Raw genomic sequence first — 27,592 nt, 5'->3', positions numbered from 1 at the left:
CTTTATCGACCCTACGTCAGTCCAGATCTTCACAAGAGGTTAAAACCTTATACCGGTTAACTAACTCAATCCCAGTAGTAGACGCTCCCTCTCCTCACTGGGTTCAACCTTTCACAGTTGGGATTTATCCTCCAGCCCCCAGAAAGTCTATAGTCGAAAAGAGGATACATAGGTCCCAGTACCTGTGCTTCTCTCTGTGCTTCACCACTGCCGGTGGGTGGGAGCTGACCCCTCCCCACATCAACCACCCCCTCTGGACAAGAGTAAATATAATCCAACGAGTCCAGTCTGCTGTGAAAGCTATAGCCATTTGTTTTTAAGCCTCTTGAGAGGTTAGAATTAACCAAGTAGCTAACTACCATAGGGTCCGAAAAGGACAACACTACACAGTCCACCTCCATATATTTGGACCTTGGTGCAACCCAACCAACCCTTCTTGCCATTAAAATAAGGCTTGGGTCAATATTCAGCCCGATCAAATTAGAATGTAGCCAATGGGTCGATTTGTTCATCAAACAAATGGTCGTTTGAAATCCACCTTTCGGAGGTCCTAGTACACCCATAATAATCCCCACAAAGGGGCTGCTGCAGACGGTAGATTCAAAATACTCTTATCCGCCACACCTGTGGACAGGTTACCCCCTAATGCCCTCGTCTGAGACCTTGATCTTAGCTCGGTCCATCCCTTCCTCCATGGGTTAATACTAACTGTTTCCAAGTTCAAGTTAGAAGTAATAGCCTTCTCATCTGCAGAGGCTGCTAACCCCCCAGATTCTGTACCCAGGCCACTACTCACGTTACACACCACACCCTCTAGAGCAACCTTCTTATTTGTCTCAACCCCTGCACCCACTCCGCCAGTTTCTTAGTTAAGGCTCTAATTGAATCATCCAGGATAGCCTATGTACTCATGACCCCTGACTTAAAGGCCTGTAATGAGTCCAGAACTGTTTGGAGGGGCTTAAGCTTTGCATGCAGCAAGGATTCCATCCAGAGCTCATCTTCCTCTCCACCCCCACCAAAGGAATTGAGGTATTGGCTCGAATCTCGTACAAAACTCTCTCCCAAAGGGCTACTCACCAGGGGTGTACTAACCCCCCTCTCTCCACTTGTTAGGCAGAAACCTGTGCAGTTCCCTTGGGGAACACTGCAAAAGATTTAAGACTACAGGTAGAGCAGTAAACCCCTTTGGTAGCAGTCTGTACCACCCAGATTTACCTGGTAGCTGTGGCTGAGCAGTCAGACTTCTCTCAAGAAGAGTTAGGCAGTATGCAAAGTATACACAATATGTACCAAAACACAATAGCACAAGCAAACACTGACCAGAGCTTGGTTTCAAAAGAATATTGTTATTTATTTAAAAACACACATAAGTAAAAACACTCTAGCAACGAATATGGTAAAAACACTTCAACACAGTTATAATGAAAGTAAATTCAATCCTTTCTCCTATCTAGACAACTCTAGGTTAACACCACTTAATTAAAACAGAGGTGAGTGCTTAACGTTAGATGACACTCTAGTAGTTTCCAAGAAAGGGAGAGAAAAAGCAGAAATAGGTTAAACACACCACTCTAAGGTCCAGAACACTTGCAATAGGCTTAAAGAAGCACAAAGTCACAGGTGAGCAAAAGTCACTAGGCAGGGCCCACTCTTAGAGTAGCCGGAGCGAAAAGGTGCCCAAGATCACACTGTTAGTTAGAGATTCAAGTCTTGCAAAGAGTCAAAAAGAGTTTTAGAGTGGCTCAGAAAGTTTAGCCAAAGTGTCCCAGGCACTCCCAGGTTCGAAAGCCGGGGACTAAATCTACCCCGTACAGTCGGTGGCAAGGGAAGCCAGGCGGAACACAGTACCTTAAGCGGAAAGGATCCTCCAGCGGTGGCAGTTGTTCCAGGCAGTGGCAGCAGGGCTCGACGTCGGTCAGGGGAGAAGAAGTTCTCGCTGAAGAGCAGAAGAGGAGGGTCGTTGCACTGCCCGGGAAGAAACCAGCCGCGGAGTCCTCCGGTTAAAGGGTTGGTACCGACTTTCGCGGTAGGGGGGTAAAGTGTGGTATTCCGGTTGCCGGGGTGCTTGGCACAGGCAAGGCGGCCACGAGATACCTCAAAGAACGGAAAGAAGGCGAAAACTGGTTGTCCCCACCAGTTAAGGGAAGGAGCCACTCCGTTAAGAGTTCTCCTCGGTCGTCGGGAAAAAGTGGTGAGACGGTTCAGCAGGGCTCCACCGGGTGGTGTCGTCGAAGCAGGTCGGCTCAGCTCTTCCCTCGTCGGATTCTTGGTCCTGTGGCGACTTCTGAAGTCCCAGTCCCCAAAGCCCTGCTTTTATGCAGCAAGCCCCCATTCACCCAGCCTAGCTGTCACTCAAACATGCTAAGTGGTGAGCCGGGCGGCTCACCACTTGGGCCAATCAGGACGGAGTGCGACTTGAGTTACCAAGGTAACTCAGTCCAGGGTGCCTAAATCCCCCTCCACCCCTCCTAAGTACCCCAGACAGAGTGGCACCACTTTGGAGGGCTTCTGTGGAGAAGCCCGCCAAAAGTGGAACAAAGGGCTCCACTTTGGGTCAGAGTTACAGAGGCGAACACCAACGCCATTTTAGAATCAAGTTTTGGCAAAAAGTCCCAACCGGAGTTATAAAAAGAAATATATAAACCGGCGGGATGTTTAAGGCTACCGTAAATAAATAATTAAATGTGTTAGCCTAAAACAATGGGAAATCCCATAGGGAAATATTCGCGGTCGAATATAAAAAGTAGTTTCCACTGCCACCAGCCAAAACTCGATCAGGGGGGACGGAGACGTGCCCCCTCGACTAACAGACCCTGGGGCAATCGAATGGCCCCAGCCAGTACGTCCACAATATGATGGTTTGTACTGGTTCTGTTCAGGATTCAAGACTAGCAAAGTCTTTGGTGACTTTACATGCCCTGGGAGACAGTAGTCAGTCCCAGGGTATGGAGTCTATGTTGGGGAGTCCCTAGGACACTCCTGGGTCACGGCACAGAGGGTGCTGTGTAACCCACATCACAAAAATACATGAGGCCCTATGGAGTAAAAGACCCCATAGCCCATTCAACACAAGGTTTAACCAAGATAACACAGTTCAACATGTCCAAGAGTGAGGGTAAAAGAGTCTCACTCTTGGCAGGAGAAAAAAAATAAACTCCAGAAATCCAGCAAAGCTGCTGGGGGACTCACTAGGTAGGGAAATTCAGCCTAAACAGAGAATTCTCCCTAACACTCGCCCCCCCCAGACTAAGGGACAGGAGGATTTAATCCACTCCTGGATGAACCTCATACCTCTAGTCGATGATATACATCCTAGAGAGTCCATCAGCATTTTGATGGTGACACCTTGACCTATGCTTAAGGGAGAACTCAAAGGTTTTCTTTTGCAAGCTAAAGGACCTACAAACCCTTTGAGGAACATCAGTCTTTTTGTTATAGGGGATCTGGTTGACCAGTCCCTCAGAAGTTGGGACAACTTCTGAACCTATGTTAGGCTTTTTGAAGGGGTCCTTATAAAGGATTCCCTTAGATCTAGAGGGGCCTCCAAGGTTCCTCACCACCTCTCTTGTGGGAGCAGGTTGGGTCTTAGGCCTCTTGGTTGGAGGGGTTGGGGTTAGGCAATGTACCTGCTTCCCCTTCCTCTTAGATCTACCCTTACCTATTTTAGGAGTTTCCCCCCTAATATTAGGATTTGAGTTGGGGTCTTCAGTAGAAGGTCCAACAGTCTGAAGGTTTTTGGCCTTAGACTTTTCTTTTCTGGTTTTCCACCAGCACTGAGAATTACCAGTTCTCTCAGGTCCAGATAGGGGCCTAGTTGGTCTATCCACCTCTTCCTCAGAAGCAGGGGGAGTCAGAGACTCTGAGACTAGGGGAACAATGATGGAGCTTGGTTGGGGCTTCCATGTTCCTAGCATACTATCCTGAAATGTGCCTGGGCTAGAGGTCAACTTACTAACACCAGGGCTTGTAGTGGGGTTCTCAGTAGAGGGTCCCACAGGCTTAGAAGGGTCCTTCAAGGTAGCCTGTCTAGCCAATTTGGTTAAGTTCTGCTTCTCCATACTGGGAGGCCTGGGGGTATGTGACACTACTCCTAGAGTTCTTAGGTCATTCCCCAACAGGACCTTCCCAGGTACCTCAGTCTGAACACTGACAGGGATCCTCACTGTCATGTTGTTACACTGAATGAGGGCTGGTAGAATAGGAACCATTTGGGCAGGGCCTCCAGACATTTTAGTGGGACCTTTGGGTGCTTTGGCCACATCCTCAGGTTGAAAGAAGCTTTCATCCACTACTGTTCTGCTGGCCCCAGTGTCTCTCCTGGCAGGAGTATCCTGGCCATTGACAAGAACACTGTCCACATAATACACCTTAGAGTTAACAGGTAGGGAGTTATACACAACCCTATTCTGGGGACTAACCAGACCCATAGGCTCTAAGTTTACAGTTGCTTGAAGACCCAAGGGTTCTTCAGCAAAGAGTTCAAAGTGGGCACTAGCCATCTGTACTTCATCCTCAGGAGTGAAGGCTAAGGAGACTGTGCTGATCCCTGCAGGTTTACCCTTGCACTTGGGATCTCCTTTGATATGGTCAGTACCCTGACAGACATAGCATTGTCCAAATGCTCTCTGGAAGGGTGGCTTGTTCTGACCTCCTTCTGGCTTGTGGCCAGAAGGTACAGTAGCCTGACTAGGTTTCCCATGTGGCTTACCCTGGTTATTTTGTGGGTTGGGGCCCTCTTTGGGATAGGAATTATTAGAATTCTCTTTGGAGTCTTTTTTAGGCTGTTTCTCCCCATCCTTCTTCTGAGTTACCCCAGAATCCTTGTGAGTGGCCCTGTTGGCAACCCACAAGTCAGCAGCCTTAGCTAGTTTCCGGGAATCTAATTCCCTGGAATCAGCCAAGTGTTGTCTGAGCTCAGGAGAGCAGGCATCATAAATAGTCTCCAACATAAACAAATTCTTCATACCTTCATAAGTGTTCACCTTGTAACCCTTAATCCATCCCTCTAAGTTTTTCAAACATTCACTCACCCAGGTAGCCCAAGGGGTACCATCATGCTTTTTGAGGCTCCTAAACCTCTTAAGATACTGGGAAGGGGTCTTCCCAAACCTAGCTATCAAAGCTAGTTTCACACATTCATAGTCCTTCCTATCCTCCTCCCCCATCTCCATTACCACATCAGTTGCAACAGGGGGGAGCCTAGAGAACAACCAGGTGAGTAAGTCATTTCCTGTGATGTTCTGGAGCCCATGATTATATTCAAACAGAGACAACCAATCCAACACATCCAACTTAGGCTCATACATACCAACCAATTCTTTAGGCATCCGGGGTCTTTTAGGACTGGAACTTCTAGAGGAGCCAGAGAGAGAAACATTCTCAACAGATAATTTCTTCATTTCTAAGTCATACTTGAGCTCCATTTCCCTTAGCCTTAGTTCTTTGTCAGTTTGAGCATTAAGTTTCTTATACTCCAATTCTAGCTTCATTTTCTCCAGTTCAAAGTACTGAGGACTAAATGTGGGACCTGGTAAAGGTCCAGTAGGCACAGCAGGTAGAGCAGGCAGAGGCCTAGGGGGGACAGTTACAACAGCCTCACCCTCCTCTTCTGACTCTTCCTCAGAATCATCAACATTTTGCTCCATGTTAACTTCAACACTGTCATCTACAGTTGCTGGAGTGGTAGGTTCCTCTGAACCATCACCCAGACTTTGGTTAGCTAACAATCTTTCAATCAGCTCCATTTTCTTGCCCTTAGTCAGGAGATCCTTATGTTTACAGAGCACTCTTAAACAATCAGCAGTTTTGGCTGCAAGGGACTCTTGACTATAGCTTTCTATAACTGACATGTTAGAGGTTTTACTTTTTCAGTGCTAAGCTTTGTGGTTAGTTGCACTAAGGTATCTAAAGCACAATAAAATGTATACTCAATACAAATCCCACCGCTGTACACCAGTGTTAGGCAGAAACCTGTGCAGTTCCCTTGGGGAACACTGCAAAAGATTTAAGACTACAGGTAGAGCAGTAAACCCCTTTGGTAGCAGTCTGTACCACCCAGATTTACCTGGTAGCTGTGGCTGAGCAGTCAGACTTCTCTCAAGAAGAGTTAGGCAGTATGCAAAGTATACACAATATGTACCAAAACACAATAGCACAAGCAAACACTGACCAGAGCTTGGTTTCAAAAGAATATTGTTATTTATTTAAAAACACACATAAGTAAAAACACTCTAGCAACGAATATGGTAAAAACACTTCAACACAGTTATAATGAAAGTAAATTCAATCCTTTCTCCTATCTAGACAACTCTAGGTTAACACCACTTAATTAAAACAGAGGTGAGTGCTTAACGTTAGATGACACTCTAGTAGTTTCCAAGAAAGGGAGAGAAAAAGCAGAAATAGGTTAAACACACCACTCTAAGGTCCAGAACACTTGCAATAGGCTTAAAGAAGCACAAAGTCACAGGTGAGCAAAAGTCACTAGGCAGGGCCCACTCTTAGAGTAGCCGGAGCGAAAAGGTGCCCAAGATCACACTGTTAGTTAGAGATTCAAGTCTTGCAAAGAGTCAAAAAGAGTTTTAGAGTGGCTCAGAAAGTTTAGCTAAAGTGTCCCAGGCACTCCCAGGTTCGAAAGCCGGGGACTAAATCTACCCCGTACAGTCGGTGGCAAGGGAAGCCAGGCGGAACACAGTACCTTAAGCGGAAAGGATCCTCCAGCGGTGGCAGTTGTTCCAGGCAGTGGCAGCAGGGCTCGACGTCGGTCAGGGGAGAAGAAGTTCTCGCTGAAGAGCAGAAGAGGAGGGTCGTTGCACTGCCCGGGAAGAAACCAGCCGCGGAGTCCTCCGGTTAAAGGGTTGGTACCGACTTTCGCGGTAGGGGGGTAAAGTGTGGTATTCCGGTTGCCGGGGTGCTTGGCACAGGCAAGGCGGCCACGAGATACCTCAAAGAACGGAAAGAAGGCGAAAACTGGTTGTCCCCACCAGTTAAGGGAAGGAGCCACTCCGTTAAGAGTTCTCCTCGGTCGTCGGGAAAAAGTGGTGAGACGGTTCAGCAGGGCTCCACCGGGTGGTGTCGTCGAAGCAGGTCGGCTCAGCTCTTCCCTCGTCGGATTCTTGGTCCTGTGGCGACTTCTGAAGTCCCAGTCCCCAAAGCCCTGCTTTTATGCAGCAAGCCCCCATTCACCCAGCCTAGCTGTCACTCAAACATGCTAAGTGGTGAGCCGGGCGGCTCACCACTTGGGCCAATCAGGACGGAGTGCGACTTGAGTTACCAAGGTAACTCAGTCCAGGGTGCCTAAATCCCCCTCCACCCCTCCTAAGTACCCCAGACAGAGTGGCACCACTTTGGAGGGCTTCTGTGGAGAAGCCCGCCAAAAGTGGAACAAAGGGCTCCACTTTGGGTCAGAGTTACAGAGGCGAACACCAACGCCATTTTAGAATCAAGTTTTGGCAAAAAGTCCCAACCGGAGTTATAAAAAGAAATATATAAACCGGCGGGATGTTTAAGGCTACCGTAAATAAATAATTAAATGTGTTAGCCTAAAACAATGGGAAATCCCATAGGGAAATATTCGCGGTCGAATATAAAAAGTAGTTTCCACTGCCACCAGCCAAAACTCGATCAGGGGGGACGGAGACGTGCCCCCTCGACTAACAGACCCTGGGGCAATCGAATGGCCCCAGCCAGTACGTCCACAATATGATGGTTTGTACTGGTTCTGTTCAGGATTCAAGACTAGCAAAGTCTTTGGTGACTTTACATGCCCTGGGAGACAGTAGTCAGTCCCAGGGTATGGAGTCTATGTTGGGGAGTCCCTAGGACACTCCTGGGTCACGGCACAGAGGGTGCTGTGTAACCCACATCACAAAAATACATGAGGCCCTATGGAGTAAAAGACCCCATAGCCCATTCAACACAAGGTTTAACCAAGATAACACAGTTCAACATGTCCAAGAGTGAGGGTAAAAGAGTCTCACTCTTGGCAGGAGAAAAAAAATAAACTCCAGAAATCCAGCAAAGCTGCTGGGGGACTCACTAGGTAGGGAAATTCAGCCTAAACAGAGAATTCTCCCTAACACCACTCCCTATGCCTAACCCCTCCCTTGCCCCTTCCAGATGTAAATCTTCAACAACGTTCCTTCCTGGCAAGGCGACCAGCGGTAGGCTCACCCCCTGCCCCCAATCCGTTCATATGGAGTAGTAGCATTAGATTTTAGGGCCTCACTCCCCACCGTACAACCTGTCTGTCCACTAGTAACAGCTGGGGGGCTCCCTCCTGTACCAGAGGCAGCCTCACAGGTAGCTTTTTCTGCGGTGTTAATAGAGGTCACAATTTTACAGGCCATGACATCCAAATAGGAGTCCAACGATCGCTGCAGAAGGTTGGACTTACATTTGGTGAGCTCTCGCTCCACTTTTGTTTGTTTTGATTTTTTTGCACTCTTTGCTAGTGCCAGTGCCCCCTTATCTCCCCTCATCCCGTGCTTTCCTTTTCCCCATGAAGTGGTGGGTAGTGTGTTAAAACCGATGCAAAACAGTACTGCACACAGTTAAAAAAGTCTTTAAAAAATTCTTTACAAATGTTAAGATCGTAATGGGTATCAGGTAATATTTTCGCCAGCAAAAATATCGCCGAACATATGGTCGTCGGGAACGGCCATAGGCGATATTTTTGGTGGCGAAAATATTAGGTGCGGGGGTGTCCCCCGCACATAAAAAAATGATGCGGGGGTGTCCCCCGCAGTGTTCATGTGTTATTTTCGCTGCAAAAATATGGCGATATTTTTGCATCGCAATATTTTTGCGGCGAAAATATCACATGGAACCTCGTAATGTGCCTAACAGTTCAGACAAAATAATGTAGGGAATGAAAGCTAAAACACCACACCACTGGGTCCAGGGATAATATTGTTTACACAATCAATTCATTTCCACAGAGATTAAAAGCATAAAACAGCTGTGGGTTATCTAACATGTAGCTGCAAACAAGTAACCGAAGCCCCAAAGGCCAAAAACAAACTGCCCCTATTAATACTACACACATGGGCAACCTATAGCCACAAGCTTTTCAAATGGCCTAAGCACTAGATCGCTAGAATAGCCACCAACGGCCAGTCCTCAGAGCTCCGTGGAGGGGGGTCAAGGAACGCCCGATGGCTTGAGGAGCAGTTCCTAGTCCATCTCTCCCCCCCCTGAAAGCCCACTCCTCTGCAATCCACAAAATTAAGGCTGCCCATAGATAAGGGAGGGCGGTGAGATTCCATCAAAAGCAGCGAGGCAATAAGGCCTCTATCAGTCAATAACTAGTCAATAACCAGTTGACAGGAGACAGAAATACAATTGCGATTAACCTCCTGCCAGTAGTTCGTAGTTTAAAACTAACGTGTAGCTGTATAGTCAGTACTAGAGATAAATGACAAAGCAAAGAGTATCTGTGCCAAGGGAGTACTGCAGAACAGAACAGTAAGCAGTGGCCTTTCAAATTATGGTGAATGGATGGCCCCCTCCGTACCACTCACCGGGCTGCGAGCCACCAGTCGCCGCTCAACAATCACCTGCCTGGCTAGCAGCCTACATAATAAATACCTAGCACGGCTTACTCACAGCCGTCGGTGCAATGCGGTCCCGCCCCTAGAAGCACAGGAAGGACAGACGACAGGCAGATAGGGCACAGTTTTACCTTGCTTACCCTCTGCCACCCCACCACGAACCACCGTTAACCACTTCTCTTCCCACTTCCTTCTCCGTAGGAATACTCAAAGGGGCTGAGGCAGTACACATCAAGTTAAAAGAAGGAGCACTGTTGCACAAGTAAAGAAGTACCCACTTTCACGAGAAGCAGACAAGGGCATTTGTGAGACACTGCATTCCCTATGGCAGCAATGCATAATACATGTGAGCTCATCACCTTGCAACACCGCTATCTATCCGATTAAGAAGGCAAAGGGTGTGATGTGGCATTTTATACTGGATTTACACCCTCTGAATGACATTGAGGCCGAGTATCCATTGGTTCCCAACCCTTCGATGACATTTTTGCGGCGTTCCCCCAGAGGCACACTATTTCACAGTGGTTGACTTAAAGAATGCCCTTTTCTCCACTGCACTACACCCAGACTCCAGGTATCTCGCCGCCATTACGTATTGCGGGACGCAGTTCGAACATACTAGAATACCTCAGGGGTATTGCAAAGGGCCTAGCATCTTCAACAGAGTAATACAAACGGACTTGAGCAATTTGCAGGTTGCTAGCACCGTGATACAGTACGTTGATGACTTATTGGTGTGCAGCAAACCAGAAGAGGAGTGTAGACGGGACTCAGTGTCACTACTAACTTTGCTAGCAGACAAAGGATACAAAGTGGACAGAGAAGTTACAATACTGTCAAAAAGAGGTGATCTTGAGTCAGATTGTGTCAGCAGACAGGAGAAAAATAACACCAGAAAGAGTAGAGGCCATACACAAGACCCCACGGACAAAAACAGTGAAAGTGATGCAGCAATTTTTGGGCTTGTTTAACTATTGCAGAGAATGGGTCTTTGATTATTCCACATACACAAGGCCATTGTTGCAAGCACTAAATAATGCACAGAAAAACAAAACACACATAAAGTGGATAGCTGATATGGGCGAAAGCTTGGATGAGCTAAAACACGATTTAGCACATGCAACAATGTTAGCAACTCCCAATTACAAAGAAACGTTTCACCTGTTTCCACATTCAGCAGTACTGCCACAGAAAAAGGCATAGGGACACAACCCACTTATATATCACAATAGGTCACTGGATGCAGTTATGCAGGGACATGTCCCATGTGAGCAGGCACTTGCTTCTGCTGCATTTGCTTTCGAGAAGACTTCGACAATAACCATGGGGTGTCCTGTAGTTTTGTACGTAGAACATGGATTGTTTGCTGTACTGGAGAAAACAAAATCAACACTGATACTCCGAGGTCTTCAGGGTACGAGGTAATACTAACCAAGCCAGCAATGGAAGTGGTGAGGTGCAGGACAATAAACCCACCAGAGTTCACTGCAGAGAAAGGAGAAGAAGGGAATTGCGTTCATGGCTGTGTAGCATGCATTGACAGAAGCAAAGGTAATCCCCTTGTTAAGGAAGAAGTGATGAAAGGGGGGGGGAGATATGATTTTCATTGACGGGAGTGCCAGCATTGATTAGACAAAGGGGCAAATGCACTCGGAGTGCGCAGTGGTGGGGTATGGACGAGGGGCACACAAAGGGGAGGAATTGATAGTGTACTCACAGACACGACTACCAAACCAATACTCTGCACAAGCGGCAGAACTAGTGGCCTTGATTGAAGCCTTAAACATGTCAGAAGGCCAAGCAGTGAACATTTTCTCTGATTCGGCCTATGTTACCTCTACAGAGCACTCAGGACTAGCAAGGTGGGAAAGGAGAGGGTTCAAAAGAAGTGATGGCACTCCCATTCAGCATTACTGAGTAAATTAGAGATGTTACCACTCCCAGTAGAATTAGCATTATTAAAGTGCTAGGAAACGAAAGGGCAGACAAAGCATCAAAAAAAGCAGCATATATGCCAGAGTGATCACCTGCTGTTCCCTGGTGAGGAAGAAAAAAATACCTCTAATAGCAGTACTGAAAGTGAGCAAAGAGAAAGATGCATTGCCAGAAAGTTGCAATGCAATCCCAATATTGAAGATAATTCAGTTGCAGGGAGAAGCATCTGATGCTGAAAAAGAGAAGATGTTCTCCGTCCCCAACTGATTTGGCTTGGCACATGATAGCACAGGAAAGGTTGTCATGAAAAAGAAATTGTTACAATTGGCATTGGAACAGCTTCACTATCTTTGCAATGTTTCGAAAGAGCATGTGGCGGCAGGGATAAGCAAAGACTGGTTTGTGTCAAATCTGTTTGAATATGTTACTGAGTATGTCAATAATTGTATGACATGCCAGAAGTTCCTGCAAGGTCACACATTGAGAGTTGCACCGGGAACATTGCAGCGACCAGAAAGACCCTTCCGGGACTTGCATATCAATTACGTTAATATGCAAGAGAGATGAACTTCTTACAAGTACATGCTTGTAGTGGTGTATTCATTCACACGTTGGCTTGAGGCAAGTCTCTGTCCCACAACGATGCCCGCTCAGCAGCTACATTTCTGGTGAGGGAAGTGTTCCCGAGTTGGGGGATTCCATATGAAATTCGCTCTGATAATGGGACGCACTTTGCCAATGATTTAATAAAGTAAATTACAACTCTCCTGTGGATAAAGCATAAACTATGTACTGTTTACCATCCTTAAACCAACGGTTTGGTAGAAAAGATGAATGGACTGCTGAAAATGTGATTGGCTAACCTTATGCAGCCGCTTGAAAAATCATGGGTGCACTGTTTGCTGCTTGCTTTGTTTGCGCTAGGTAACACACCTGGAGGAGATCACCATCCGAATCCTCATGAGATTGATACAGGGCAGAGAATACATGTGCCAATTTTGCCGTCGCATGCAATCTCTTATACTCCCTCTACCTCCGCTATTCTGGGGGTGAGAATTTGATCTGTACCTCAAAGAACTGACCAAGTCCCTTAAATATATCTCCTTGCAGAGGAGGCCTAAAAACCAATCTTGGCAATCAGGTGATCCAAACAGACATTTCCTACCAGCAGCACCTCTCTATCCGGGTGACCTTGTCTTTGTACCCAACCATGTGAGAAAATGGAAAGAGGAATGGCTGTCAAGATCGAAGGATGGCGCAGATGGGTTCACATAATGGACGTTTATAGAGACAATAGTACCGTCTCCCAAATCACAACATAATGGGGAGTATAGCCGAGTTTTCTTTTCATTTTCTAACAGCCCTTAAAATGTATAAAAAGCCAGCAAAACAGGGAGCTGAAGAATGTTACAATGCAAAATGCGTGACAAAGAAAAAGACATTTTCAGGTTTTTGGAGCGTAATGATGTTAATATATTTTAGTACAGTTTTAATGCTTTTGTTTTATTTGTTTTTTTAAAAATAAAAAAGTTAAATACAATTGAATGCAAAAAGAAAAATGGGAAAGAGAAATGTGATGAATGGGGAGGGCTTCTACCATGGCACTGAAGAAGAGCATAGCTCATAAATGGGCAATATTTGGTATGATGAAATGATGCGTGTGGGAAGAGTGTGTGTAAATGGCAAATGCTACGTGTGCTCTCTCTTTCCAGATGTAGTAGGAGTATCCAAGCTTTCCTGCCGCAAGCTGTGTCCTATGAGGAGGCAGGATGCCTGATGAACCTGTCTCTGTAGAACTCAACCTTTATTCCAGCTGTTGAGTGGGTGGATGAAGGAGAAAATGTGAATGAGGACAATTTTGTAAAACTAATTCAAGTGCTTCAAAATGTGGAAACACAGCAAAAGGTGGTGGAGTAGATCACTGAGGGTCCTAAACAAGGGGAATTACAAATAAGAGACCATAATAGATTGCAATGCACAAATAAAGAAGGGCAAAATGTCCCCTAGTGTCACACAAGGCCGCTGATGAGGATAGAAGGAGCAGTATTGTACGTAGACAAATGGGAGGGGGAATAATGCAGTGTTGTGTTGAAGGACTGGTGGGCTTTGTGCAAAACGTGGTAGCCAAAGTTAATGACAACTGCCAAGCAACTTGGGGAAAGTATGTTCATGTTTTAGAGTGGTTACATGAAAAACATCAACCAGTTGACACAAGGAGCTTTACATGATTCTCTTTGTGTTTCAGGTCAAGTGGGTCCATTTTCCTGTGGACTAATTCGGAATGCACCAAGGTGATGAAGAATGCAGCGCTGACATGGGGAACAGCGGCGATAACGGATAATAGGCAGGCCTGCGGATCCAAAGCATATGCCCAGCTTCAGCCTGACTGGAGTGGTGTCTGCACTCTAGTCACTTTGCACAGCTCTGCACTTGCGCTGCCCCAAAATAGCACTGCCATGAATATTGCACTGCAGGGAAAAATAGCGCAGCAAAAAATAATGAGAAGGAAAAAACTGGAAACCAATTATTTCTCAAGAAGAGCGAAGGTGACCTGGCGGCTATCCCAGATGAGTACTGACAATTTTCCATGGCTGCCACCTTTTTCACTTCTTTGTTGCTTCCAGGAGTACAGGCTGCAGCAAATTCAAAATTGCTGCAGCTGTCTCGATATGAGTAATTGCAGCTAGCTAATTCAACGGCAAAATGTTGAAACATGATTAATGAGTAGATGAGGGCTTTGTGCTTGGTGGCCCTTCAAAACAGATTTGTTTTGGACCTCCTAGCAGCCATCAAAGGAGGTGACGGTGCATAATTCGGGACGAGCTGCTGCACTGCGTTACCGAGCGCTGATTCCTTCAATGGAACTCTAAGTGCAGCTGTACAAGAGATACTGACACTCCAGGGAAAGATGACAAGCGAGGTTAATGGAGTGCAAGCAAAAGACAGGCTGGACAGAGTATTTGCATTGGGTACCCACCTGGATTTCCAGATGGTTTTGAGTGACTGGTCCCGTGTTAGTACTCATTCTCATCACCTTCTGCGCTTTTAAGAACATTTTAAAAGTATACTTTAACAAGCAAAAAGGACATGTGATGTTACCCTTGAGCATTGACAAAAATAGTTTTGAAAAGAGGAATAGAAACAAAAGATTGGGAAAAGATGAAGAGAAGGATCCTGATGGGTGGGTCTTTAAACAGTCTGCAGATGTAAAAAATTATAAAGAATTCTGGATTCAATGTATGTCTAGGACATGACAGGGTGTGTATGGGTGGGGGAAGATTTAAACGGTTGGGAAGAATCTGGGGGAGACATGACACGGTTGAAGAAAATATTGATACATTAAGATGAAGTTGCTAAAAAGGAACGAGAGGCCCAAAAAGATTTAGTTATTAATACATTAATAAAAGGGGGGAATAATTTGACAAAAATGCAAGTTCAGCATGGTATGAAGGAACACACTTATCAGTTGTGAGAGTAGCGCTGTAAAAGGGAAGGGGGCTCTTTGTGATGTTATTAAAATTAAGGCTTAATAAAACAAATCCATAAATCCTGGGGCACAGGCAAGTATAATCATGCATAGTGGTAGAATGAAATGCAGTAAGTAGGCTATAAAAGCTGGCTTCTGTTTTAAACGTGTTCACGCATTTTGTTCGCGGCAAAGGCCACTGCAGCTGGTGAATTAGTGCAGTCTATGATCCCAGGCCAACGTTAAGAGAAGTACACATTGGTTGTTTTTTTTTTAGGTCAACAGATTGGAGCTCACAGAATCTGCCAGCGAATTATGATTACATGACCATTTTATAATTCAAAATGATTTATGAAATGCGATTTTCTAATGGAGCCGGCAAGAACCAAGGCAGTTTCAAATCGCCCCATAGATCATTTTCCGTGAGAAAAGGTTTAGAGTGTCCCCAATATGCTACATTTGTGCAGCAGTATATCCGTGGTTCAAGGCTCTGGTGGTGTCATGGTGGGCAGCCATTCTCATGAGAATCAGGATGAGGGGAGCAGGGCAGATTATAAAGTTCCACTGATCGCCTCAAATGTTTCTATAACTTAATTTTGTGCTGTGGGAATTGGTGGTGGATTGTGATGTCACAAACTGTAATTGAGGGCGGTGAGGGAAGGTTCAAGGACCCAATAGTTGATGATCGCAATGTATGTTTTTCTATAAGGGTTCAAAGTGTGAAGTCCAATCAGTTCTGCGTGGGGAGATATTTTCATGTCCCACAATCACAAATGCTAATTAGTTTGCTTTGTTTAAAAGTCCTTATTTTAGGGGTGTTTCTTTGACAGCGCCTTTTCGTGCAGCTCTGTTACGCGACCTGTTTGAATTTGCTGTCCCAGCTGCGTCTGTGGCCTTGAATAAAACTGCTACTTCTTGCACCGGCGTACACTCCTTTTTGACTACCTTTGTAATTTTTTTGGTGAGTTTTACAAGGCGACCCCTGATACAATGCTAAGGTAAAGATGTAACATTTTGAAATTCTATTCATGGCTTACACCAAGCTGGTCGTCCGTTGAAGGTAAAAAACAAAACATGCGCTTGCTTTTTGTAAGCTTGTTGTCAGCAAGTGATCTAGGTGAATGTTTTGTAATAATCAACGTCTCAGACATTTTTAAGCTGTAAATAGAGACTGTAGGTAGTGTAGACCAGTTATTGTGCAAGGCAGTGGTTAATGCCCATGCATGGCTTCAATCCTAAAATTGTAGCAAACTTACCAAGTACACAAATGCGATACCAACAAAAAAGCGGTTTGTTTCAATTCCATTTAGCACACTTAAATCACTGACCTTTCAGACCCCATGCATTACAAAATAAAGAATAAAAAAATGGTCACTCTGTCAAAAACACACACAATGGTCCAATGTGCCACCAGAGGTGTCAGGAAGTGGATTACTGGATGAAGAGATTGTGCTGAGGTTGTTCCAAGGATTGGCAAGGATGCACAGCATAAAAGATCTAAATGAGAAGAAGAAAATAATGAGAAGTTAACATAAGGGGGGTATCACGTGATTATGTGAAGCTGTGCAGACTCTCTCCTTCGGAGTCCTGCCCAGGACACTAGAAATGCATCAATCAGATGCTTTTTCTCCCATGTTGATGGCTACGTTAATGTGTTCCGATATAAGTTGAAGATCCAAGCCCCAAGGAGGACTTAGTGGGAAGATTAAGGAGGTGCTCCTTAAGATTCGGCTCTCAGATTTCCATTGTTCAGAGCCCACCACACCTTTGGCCCAAGGAACCTGTTCTGTGAACTTCCATGCAGCTAGGAGAAGGGGCACTGTGCATAAAGTCAATCAGAACATAAGGTTTCATGAGGACTTTACGGTGCAATTACAGAAATCATGGCCCTTTTGGGATGCAAAGCAAGTGCTCCCTCTTATCAAACGTGCCTCTGCCAGAGACTTTACATGCAACTTAAGCACAATGCATGAAAATTGCACCCTTCTACAGGAGGTACAGTTGAGAACTGTAAAATTGTTGCTGCTTACCGGTGGCTCTTTACACAAGATTCACATGGGGTGCTTTCTCCCCTCCTTCAATTGCTCCGATTAAAGGAGATTATCCCATTGTTCAGTTACAATGGTGATGGGAGGACGCCACCAGTCAGACATTTGTCCAGCTGGGCTGCTATTGGTTGCATGCTTGCGGCGAAAGTGGGAATACGGATGCTGATAATGATGACACGAGGGCGGCAGCCAATAGGAAAGTGGCTGGAGATCTTGCTCGCATATCATCTCTTTTGTGGCATCCTGTAGTAGGTCTTTGCAGCCCTGCAGAGTTCACTTTTGGACTGCCCTGTGCTGCATTTTGATCTGGAACAGAAGGTGGAGGAACATTTGACTGGTCGTGGCGGGTGAAAGAACTAACCTGCTCACGTTCTCCACAAACATAATACCTCGGCAGGAAAGGAGCAGTGCAGTAACTGAGTCTGCAGTGAATCACAAGTGTACTCACGATGTTGGCCTATGTTGTTGGGGTTTGTTGTTTGAGGGATGGGCCACAGACATCTAGATGTTGGGGTTCAGGATGAGAGTGGGGGGCATAGTAATCACTGAAGAGCAGTTTCCTTTCATTTGGGCCCTGTGTAGTGAAGCTTGCACACCGACACCAGCCCCTGTTCTGGCCCCATCCATTATCAGGCTACAGACACCTTTAACAGGCACTTATCCAATCCCTTGAAAGTGATGCAGCTGCCTCAAACACCTGCGTCTGACCCGCTCAGTTAGATAGATACATGCCAATTAAGTGCATTGGGCAACTTAACATCCTTAAGAGTGTGCTGGGCAGAAACTGCCCCTTTCCCCACCTTTTGCAGAGGTTGAAAGCAGCAGACACTTGAATGACAGCTGCAGTAGCCGGCATTGCACTGCTCTCACCCATCTAAATACAACATGAGCCCGTGGCACTCATGTCGCTTTAACCAGGGAATTTATTCCCTTCTTCCCAAGGGGGAGCCCCCTTCATGCGAGGGCTATGGAGGTGAGCCCGCTCTGCAATACCCTTCCCTAGGGGTAGAGGCAAGCAGGACTTCACCAGGATAGACTCCCCTTTTGGGGACAAGGACTCTGATTCCTGTGAGAAACTCCCTCAGGCTGGAAATACCATAGCCTATAAGGGATGCTTTGAAACACAAGTTAATATGGACTATCAGGACTGGGGCGAAGAAACTACAAAGGAATATTGTTAACCTGCAAGACAAGATCATTTCCCTTTAAATGAAAACGTCCACTGAACTGGGACGAATATATTAGGTCTGAATATGAAGACCAGGAGAGAGAGCGAGGTGGAGAGAGCGACAGAGAAAACAAAGGAACGAGAGACCAAAGGGGGAGAGAGAAGCCAGAGGAGAGAGAGAAGATGGCCAAGATAGGCTGTCAGAGGTCCCAAGCAGCATAACGCCAGAGGAGATCGAGACACTGAAAGGCTGCGAGTTTCAAACTCGTCTGCAATGGATATTATTCCAAATGCAAAAGGCACAGCAAACCTATAGCCTGAGAAACCTGAAGGGCAAGAGCAGAAGCCCAAGCAAAGGTGGTGGCAAGACCACAGGAAGGAGCCTGTGGTGGACCGCAAGCTTGTCAAACGTTTCTAATAACACCAAGCGCAGAGACAAAGTGTGTCTGTGAAGCCATTCGGACCTCGGGAAGAGACGCAAGAGAGCAAGAGCAAGGATGCAGACTTCGGGAGGAAGACAGTGTCCCAGAACCACAAGGAGCGAGCAGAATCCAGGGACGTAGACCTTTCAAAAACATTCTCATTGAAGAGGGAAGTTAACCAGGGAGTGCGGGCCGCAAAAGGGAATCATTATAACACATCACAGTACTAGACATGAACAAGAGTTAACTTAAGTCAAGAGAATATAATAAGTGCGAATAAAGAGAATCATTATACTATTGTGCTAACTCGTCACAGTACTAAATATGGAAAAGAGTTAACTTCCAATACAAAATGATATAATAGACATGAAAAGAGAGAAAATTGATATCAGATTGAGTTAACACGTCACAGTACTAAATATGAAATAGAGGCAACTTTGAAACCTGAGAGATACCAAGATTGTGGAGTAAAACAGAGGCCTGATCAGGCACACCCTGTAACTACTTTTCTCTTCTGGACAAGTGCCTTGACCATGCCCTGTGGCAAAGGAGGCGTTGATGAAGGCGCTAAGAAAGGGGGCGAGGGTGGGAGCGCATTCTTTAATGAGCTGTGTGGGGCAGTTGTCTCCTTTACAATTTGATGGTTTGATCGAGTTCATAAGATCAATGACTTCTTTTTCTGTATTATCATGGAAGGAGAAGAGGGGAGCATCGCGCTCATCGGCGTCAGCGTGGCTGAGAGGCATAGAGTTGAGGCTGCTGAGATATTGTTGGTGGGCTCAGATTTAGTTTTGGAGGGTGTCAAGTTTATTCAGCATGGCCAATTGGATACTATTGCACCACGATTCTTCTTTGGTGATGGATTGAGGGGCGGTGGCAGGGGGTCCCAACTCCCTGAATATGGCGAAGATCTCTTTTAAGTCTGATTTTGCATTAGCTTTTTTAACGTTGAAGGAGGTAGCTTTAGCTTTGATGACCGCCAGTTTGTAGTCTTTGGCTAATTTGTTGAAATCTTGTTTCAAGGAGTCAATGGGCTTGGCTTTCCATCTAGTGAGCGCTTCTCTTTTCCTAGTACGTAGCTCAAGGAGTTCAGGGGTGTACCAGGAGTTTGAGTGCTTGGTGAGCTTAGCTTTCCAAGAGGTGAGAGGGGTGATGGAGTTAATAGCTTGTGTGATGATGCCATTGAATGTTTGAACTAACGCCTCAGGGCTGCTGGAGAATGGAGGCTTGAGGGCAGGCACCAGGAGGTGGGGAGTAAGTCTCTCTTTGGTGAGCAGGCGGGAGCTTCTTGTAAGAGCAGGAGGGAGTGGAGATTCCTTTTGAGTGGCGTCCTTGGAAGTGCCAAGGTTGAAGTGGATAATATGGTGGTTGGACCATGGTATAGGGGCGTTGGAGTTAATGGCAAGGTCACAGTTGTGGTGGTCTCTCAAATCTAGGGTATGTCCTTTTGAGTGGGTGGGACCAGTAATGGCCTGTTTGAAGCCAAGGGTCGATAACGCTTTGTCTAGGGATTTGGCTGCAGCATCAATAGGGTAATTTAGGCCAAGGTCAAGGTCTTCCAGGAGAATGGACTGTGGGGGTTTTCTTCAGGTTGTCGGCTAGCAGGTGCATAAGTGAGGCTTGGAAGTCGTTGGTTGGTCCTGGGGGGCGATAGACAATGTGGAGTGTGATAGTGCAATTGGCTGAAATGTTAATTTTGAGAAGCAGGTGTTCGTTTTGGTTGCTAATTTCACTCTCAACTTTTCTGATTGAGATGGATTCCTTAGATATAAGAGCCACTCCTCCTCCTTTGAGTTGAGGGTGGTCTTGTCTGAATATTGTGTGTCCAGGTGGGATTGCGAGGGCTAGAGCTGGGCCTGAGGATCCGTGAAGCCAGGTTTCGCTGATGATCAGAAGGTCTAGGTTGTGGCAGGTGATGAGGTAATGAATGTCAAGTGTGTGAGCTACGAGTGATCGGGCATTAATAAGGGTGCAGCTGAGAGATGAGGTAGGTGTGGTGCATGGGTTGATGGTGTTCAGGGCGGTGGGTGAGGAGGCGGTGCGTGAGGAGGCCTTAGGTGGGAGACTATCTGAGGGGGTAGGAAGGGGTTGCGTGGTCTTGTGGGTTTCATTTTAACATCAGTGGGCAGGGGGGGTGGGGCAGTAGTAGTAGTAGGAGGCTGGGAGTGTTGGGTGTGGTTCCCTTTAGTGAGGAAGGCCTGACGTGGAGGTTTATGTCCAGTGTAGGGGGAATTGATGTGGTCTTTATTTTGGTGGCGTGGACAGGTAACGCAGGTGGGTCGACGCGAGTAAGGTATGATAATCGTGGGCTGATGTGGTGGTCAGAATCTGGGATATTGGATTGTGTGGCGTGGTCTGGAGTAGAGTTGGGCGGCTTACAGGTGGATACAGTCTGTGCAGTGGTGTGCACCGGATTGGTAATAGGGGGGGCGTAGTGGTGGGAAATTAGGGGATTTGGGTAGGAAGTGAGTAGGTGGGATGTTGAAAGGGTTAGGGAGTATGGTAGTCATTAAGAGATTGGCAGTGCTGAGGAGCGTGCGAAACCGAGACAGAGCCATGGTTGTAGAGTAAGGTCTATGAGTTAGGGGTTATGTTCAAGGGAGCACTGAGGTGCAGCTGTGGTTAGATGCTAGTGGCACACAGGCAGAGTCTAGATGATGGCTGTAATGAGAGTTTCACTTTCAAAGCAATTAGGGTGTGCAGGTCAAGTTGCGAGCGTTAACTAGATGCACGTTTCACTTGCAGAGCAATTGGGGCACACAAGTCAAGTGGGGACGTTAACTGGATGCAAGTTTCATTTCAAAAACAATTCTCCCTTCCTGTGTGTGCATTCTCTATAGGATCAGAAAGACTTCCCATCTGATTCCCTGAAGCATCAAAGAATACAATACTGTGCTATGCCCATCTCTGGAAACGCATGTTGTTCCCGCCTGCTAGGCACATTAGCCTTGAGCTGTTTGGGTAGCTCATGTCATTGTGACATATGGTCTGGAAGGAGGGTGTAACGCTCACCTGGTTCCCACGGAGGCGCAGATCCTGGCTGGACAGTTACCGTGTCTTCAATTGAGAAGCGCAGGACTCAGATGGTTCTCTGGACCGGACCTCCTCTTATGGAATGTCTGACTTGTAGAGTAAGGTGTCTGCAGGCGGAAGAAAAAGGGATTAATGGCTGGTTGTTGGTTGGGCTTCTCCTCCTTATTCGTTTTTTCCCTGAGGCCGCCCAAAGTCTGAATGAGCTCTCACCTTAGATATGTGAATGCTGGGCTCTCCATCCTGCGACTGATGCAGGGGCGCTGGGTTCCAGTTACTTCACTGGGATTGCTTTAAGTCTCTTGTAGCCTCAGATGGTTTAAAGCTGCTGAAGAAGCGATGTCGTCGTTTTCTGCACGAGCGGATGCTGGTCGGTTTGTAAAGTTAGAGAGCACCTTTTAATGAAGTCTTTGCCTTTGTTTCTTAGGTGCCGAAATGCTATATGCTGAGCATACGGATGCACGTAAGTATGAAGGTCCGTGCACGTGGAGGAGCACGTAAGTAATATGCTTGCTGACAGGTTTATTCGCACCTCTTAATGTCTTTTTCTTGATTTGCAGGTGCGGAGATGCAGCAGAAGAGGAGATGGCGAGGAGTGCACAGCTCCGGTAAGTGAAAATATAATTGTGTCCAATTCCCCCCTTTTTTAAACTAACCGGAGTTCTTTGACTTGTAGGTAGAGGCCGCGGGATTCGGGAGATGCCGTGGATTCAGGTAAGTAAGCGCGGCTGCTAACACGTTGCCTTTTGCTAACCTGATGTTCCTTTGCTGACAGGTGCGGCCGGAGACTGGATCCCTGGATGGTAAGTGAAGATCTGACTTGTTTTCACAGGCTGGAGCAGAAGATATCACTAGAAGACTGGAGCTGACTCGGTGAGCGTCCTGCTGCAGATGCAGAATAACGCGAAGCACATTCTTCCAATCGGGTGTGGTTTAAATAGTGTTGAGGTGATTAGGTGTCTTCCTCCTCAGCCTCGCCCAAGAGAAAAAGAGTTCCTGTGTTCCAGAGTCAAGGAGTGATGCCAGCCCCACCCAGGTAAGAAAGTAGTTCCAGATTGGAAAAATAGTCCCACCCAGCAGAAGGCTGGAGCTTCATTTTGCCAGGACTTGTGAAGGTGAGTATGCAGCATGGTCTGCTACAGGTAAGTCCACCCAAGCACCTTTACCCAAAGTATGAGCCCGGCACCTCTGGCGCCGGGACCGGTGATTCTTATGAGCCTGGCGCCAACGGCGCCAGGACATGGTCCAGAGGGCCCCGATAGGGGTCGGTTGGGACCAGGGGCGGGGGTTGTGAGCCTGCTTCCGGGGATGTTGGGCTTGTCCTGACTCCTTGGAAACAGTGCTCATGACAGAGGGGCGTTGAAGGAGATGTTCTCACCACATCTTGTATGTAATTATCTGAATAAAGGGGGAAGTGCTGTTCAGTCTGGTGTAGTAGGAATGGGCAGTGCGTACTTGCTTGCAACTAGACCTATGTGTATGTGCATCTGTGTGATGTGTCTAATCATTTCTGTCCTCGCAGGGGAGGATGTGCTGGAAGGACTGGTGGCCAGAGGCCTGAAGTTGCATTACAAACCTCATCAGTGTGTGGAAGTTCTCATACTTGGGATTAACAAAAAGTGTGTACTGTACCAGTGAACCATCCCACTCGACCTCCTGGGAGCCTGACCTTGGCTGCTCTGCCACTGCGACACTGAGAGAATCACTAGCAGCATCTATGTCAGGAAGATACACCAGCAGATCTGGACCACAGGGCTTCAAGAAAAAGCTCCCCAACAGAGGGGCCAAATGTTTTTCCTTGGGGAGTAAACCAAAAAGAGGGACGAACCAGAATGTTGGTCTACTTCGTCTCAGGATTCAATGATTTACTTTAAACTTCAGTGCCCCTCCCTGTTTCAGGGACTTCAGAGCAGACTCAATGGGAAATAAATCATCAAATGCCAAGGGAAAGGTGCAAGGGATCAAGCTAGGCCAAGAAAGCCCATATGAACATCCTTTTTTAGAGTATTAAACCTTAGGAGATACCCTTTGGATTGGTAGCTCTCAAATCCTGGCATAGGTACAGTGCTCACCACCAAGTAAACACTGGGTAACTGTGAAATTCTAGCACAAAGCCTGTGTACTGCAAGGGCACTTCTCAAAAGGACTCCGATGGAAATACCTTCTAAAAAATATGTTAGTTGCCGAGCGATTAACTACACTGGTAAACAATGAATAGGTGTGAACCCATGATGCAGTGGACAAAAGGTCTGTGTGCTCAAAATAGTAATTTTGAGAAACGCCTTCCCTAAAAAAAAATAGACTGTACAAAAACATCAAATAAAAAACCTGTATACTGCCAAAAGAAAAGTGTTATGAAGTCAGTGTGAAATGAGGGAGAGGAGACTAAACAGCAAAACATCGACAAGACATTGGAAAGGGATGTAACTAAGGTCAGTGTACACATTAGAATGATATGCTGCCTGTTTATTTGGCCTCACATGCTTATAAACTACAGAAGAAACATTTCCAGCACAGACTGAGAATTGAAGTAGATAACATTGTGACTGAAAATATTATGCAGTTCTAAAATAGCAGAGAAATGTAACCTTGTACTAACCTCAAGGTAGGTTTTGGGGACAAGCCCTTTCACTCCTTCTGCATTTTCAGCTACCCACCAGCCATCAGGTCTTTTGTCAAGAATGTGCAACAATTCCCCTTTCTTCAATGTACAGAAAAAGATAAAACACATTAGAAACAAGTGAAATGAAACAATTGCACTTTTTTATTAATGTGAAGACTGCAAACTCTTCCAATTCAATGTATACCAATGCTTATCATAATGTTCTTGTTATGCATTTGTACAGGAAAGGACAGTACAGTATTCAATAGTTTTGTAGAGGTCTCAATCTAGTAATTCTAGTTATATGTATGTGCTTAGTTACTTAAGGTCTTATATATATATATATATATAAATGGGATACATTACTCACCGTAATCGTATTTCTGATGCTTGTATCTGCTTAGATTCACATGCTGTGCATAGGCCGACATCTAGTGGAAGCTGCGGAGTATTACAGTTTGTTTTTTCGAACTCGAAAATGGGCGTCGACACAGGCGTGCCAGTAATACTATCCCTAGTGTGACGTCCCGTGTACCCAAGATCCCTCACGCGTCTAGGATCCTCAGATTGTATTTTTTCTGACATGAGGAAGCATGAGGAGTAGCGTGAGTACAGATAATCCAAGCAGATAGACAGAAAGGTAAGACTACAAGCAATCATGCGCCTTCTCTCGGAGGGGAGGAAGGGTGGGTCGCATGTGAATCTAAGCAGATACAAGCATCAGAAATACGATTACGGTGAGTAATGTATCCCTTCTGAGGCTTGTGGAATCTGCTTAGATCACATGCTGTGCATAGATTAGCGAGCAGTACCAGAAGAAGGAGGTGGGATGTGAGAAGGGTCATGAGCAAACAGGTGTCTTAGAACCGCTTGTCCCACTTGTGTATCTGTCTTGGAATGAGTGTCAATGCAGTAATGCTGAGTAAAAGTGTGAATAGAGCTCCAAGTAGCTGCTTTGCAAATGGTGTTGAGGGGAACATTTGCAATGAAAGCCAGAGTGGCCCCAATGCCTCTAGTAGAGTGGGCTCTTGGCGTAAAAGGCAGAGTTTTTTCAGAAAGATAATAACACAGCTGTATACAGTTGATAATCCACTTCGAGATAGCGCCTTTAGAGACGCGATCTCCCTCTCTGCCTGTAGCTACGGAGACAAACAGTTGATCTGTTTTCCTTAGCGGTCTGGTTTTATTTACATAGTAGAGGACGCCCTACGCACATCTAGGGTGTGTAGTTTCACCTCAGCCGAGCTTTGCGGGTTCTGGAAGAAAGCCGGAAGCTCGATGGACTGGTTTACATGGAACTTTGATATAAATTTAGGCGAGAACCTAGGGTGTGTGCGTAAAACCAGTTTGTCTTTGTGGATAGTAAAGAAAGGATCCTGCACTGACAGAGCCTGAATTTCCCTGACCCTTCTTATAGAGGTAATGGCTACTAAGAAGGCCGTTTTATAAGTCAGGTGTTTGAGACTACTTTTATGCATGGGTTCGAAAGGGGGGCCCATGAGCTTAGCTAGCACCACATTAAGGTCCCATCCTGGCGGTGGGTTCGAGATAGGAGGGTGAAGTCTCTTTACTCCTTCCATGAAGGCTTTAACTACTGGTACTTTCCACCACAACACCCTGTTATGGGATGTGGTGTAAGCCGAGAGGGCTGCCAGGTGTACTTTCAGAGAGTTAAAAAACCAATCCTGCATCCAGCAAATGGAGCATGTATGTCACAATGTTGGAAGAAGTGCAATCAACAGGGTTGATTTGTTTATTCTGGCACCAAATAACGAATCTCTTCCACTTGTCAAAGTAACAGTGCCTTGTGTTTGGTTTCCTGGATTCTTTTAGGATGTCCATACACCTCTGTGGTAAATTGAGATGTCCAAACTCTATGACCTCAGGAGCCATGCTGCCAGGTTCATTGAGTTGGGTTGCTGGTGCACTGTTTGACCTTGTTGCTGGGACAGTAGGTTGTACCAGGCTGGAAGTTTGATGGGCTCGCACACCGCCATCCTGCGTAGGTGTGGAAACCATTGTTGTCTCGCCCACATGGGAGCAACTAGGATGAGCGTCATCGATTCCTTGTTCATCTTGTACACCACCTTCCTGATGAGAGGAGTTGGTGGAAAAGCGTACGCAAACATCCCTGACCAGTTCATCCATAGGGCGTTCCCTTGGGAGTCTGGCTGGGGGAACCTGGATGCAAATCATGGGCATTGTTTGTTTTCGCTTGTGGCGAATAAGTCTATAGACGGGAAACCCCACTGAAAGAAGAGATCTTTTACGATCTTTCTGTGAAGGACCCATTCGTGTTCTTCTGGGAGGGAGTTTCTGCTTAGAGCATCCGCTAGGGAATTGAGCTCCCCTGGAACATGTTGCGATGACAGGAAGATGTTCCGTCTGAGTGCCCATATCCAGATTTTCTGGGCAAGCTTGGACAGATTTGGCGAACAAGTCCCTCCTTGCTTGTTCAGATAGAACATGGCTGTCGTGCTGTCCGTCCGGATCTGCACCGACAAGTTTAGTGGATGGGGCTCGAACGCCCGAAGCGCTCTGAATACTGCCAGAAGCTCTAGCAGGTTTATGTGGTTCTTGGCTACTGAGTGAGACCAGAGACCCTGAGCTGTGTGGTGGAGATGGTGAGCTCCCCACCCAGTCAGGCATGCATCTGTAGTCACCACTGCCTGTACTTCGGGATCGTAAAAGGGTTTTCCCCTTGCGAGATTCTCTCTTGTCCACCAGTGTAGGCTCTGTACAAGTGTTGGCGAAACGACCACTAGATCGTCCCACTGACCACTTGCTTGAGACCACTGTTTCGCCAACCATTCCTGCATGGGACGCATGCGCAGTCGCGCGTGGGGGACCAGGTAAATGCATGACGCCATCATGCCCAGTAACCACATTGCTTTGCGTACCGTTATTTGTTGACCGGACTGATAATGTGGAATTTGCAGTAGTATATTCCGAATTCTCTCTTCCGAAGGGAAGGTCAACCCTTTCTGAGTATCTAGGTTTGCTCCTAGGAACTGTTTTGAGGTGCTTGGCACCAGGCTTGACTTCTTCTCATTGATTGAGAAGCCTAAATCGTGGAGGAGGTCGATAGTCCTTTGAATGTTTGTCCTGCAAATTTCTGGGGTTTCCCCCGTTATGAGCCAGTCGTCCAGATAAGGATACACTGGGATTGCCTCCCTGCGTAGGTGTGCAGCTGCCACCGCCAGTACCTTGGTGAATACCCTTGGTGCTGAAGCTATCCCGAAGGGCAGTACCTTGAATTGGTAGTGGCGGCTGTCCACCTTGAAGCGCAAGTACTTTCTGTGCGCAGGGAGCATGGAAATATGAAAATAAGCATCTTTCATATCCAAGGTTGCCATGTAATCCCCCT

The 27,592-nt window shown here is 46.4% G+C and overlaps 1 protein-coding gene across 1 annotated transcript in view; it reads right to left on the bottom strand.

The window, feature by feature from the left end:
* The window catches only part of NPHP1 (nephrocystin 1), a 1,322,209-nt gene that overhangs the window by 936,238 nt on the left and 358,379 nt on the right, over positions 1–27,592 (bottom strand). The window contains exon 6 of the mRNA XM_069606852.1: positions 24,223–24,324. Coding sequence (XP_069462953.1) covers positions 24,223–24,324 — 102 coding nt within the window. The remainder of the gene's footprint in view (positions 1–24,222; positions 24,325–27,592) is intronic.

This window comes from Ambystoma mexicanum, chromosome 4p (genome assembly GCF_040938575.1).
Source record: "Ambystoma mexicanum isolate Mex_15411 chromosome 4p, UKY_AmexF1_1, whole genome shotgun sequence".
Classification (NCBI taxonomy): domain Eukaryota; kingdom Metazoa; phylum Chordata; class Amphibia; order Caudata; family Ambystomatidae; genus Ambystoma; species Ambystoma mexicanum.
Note: the sequence above shows the minus strand (reverse complement) of the source record. Positions and strands in the feature narration are given on the sequence as shown.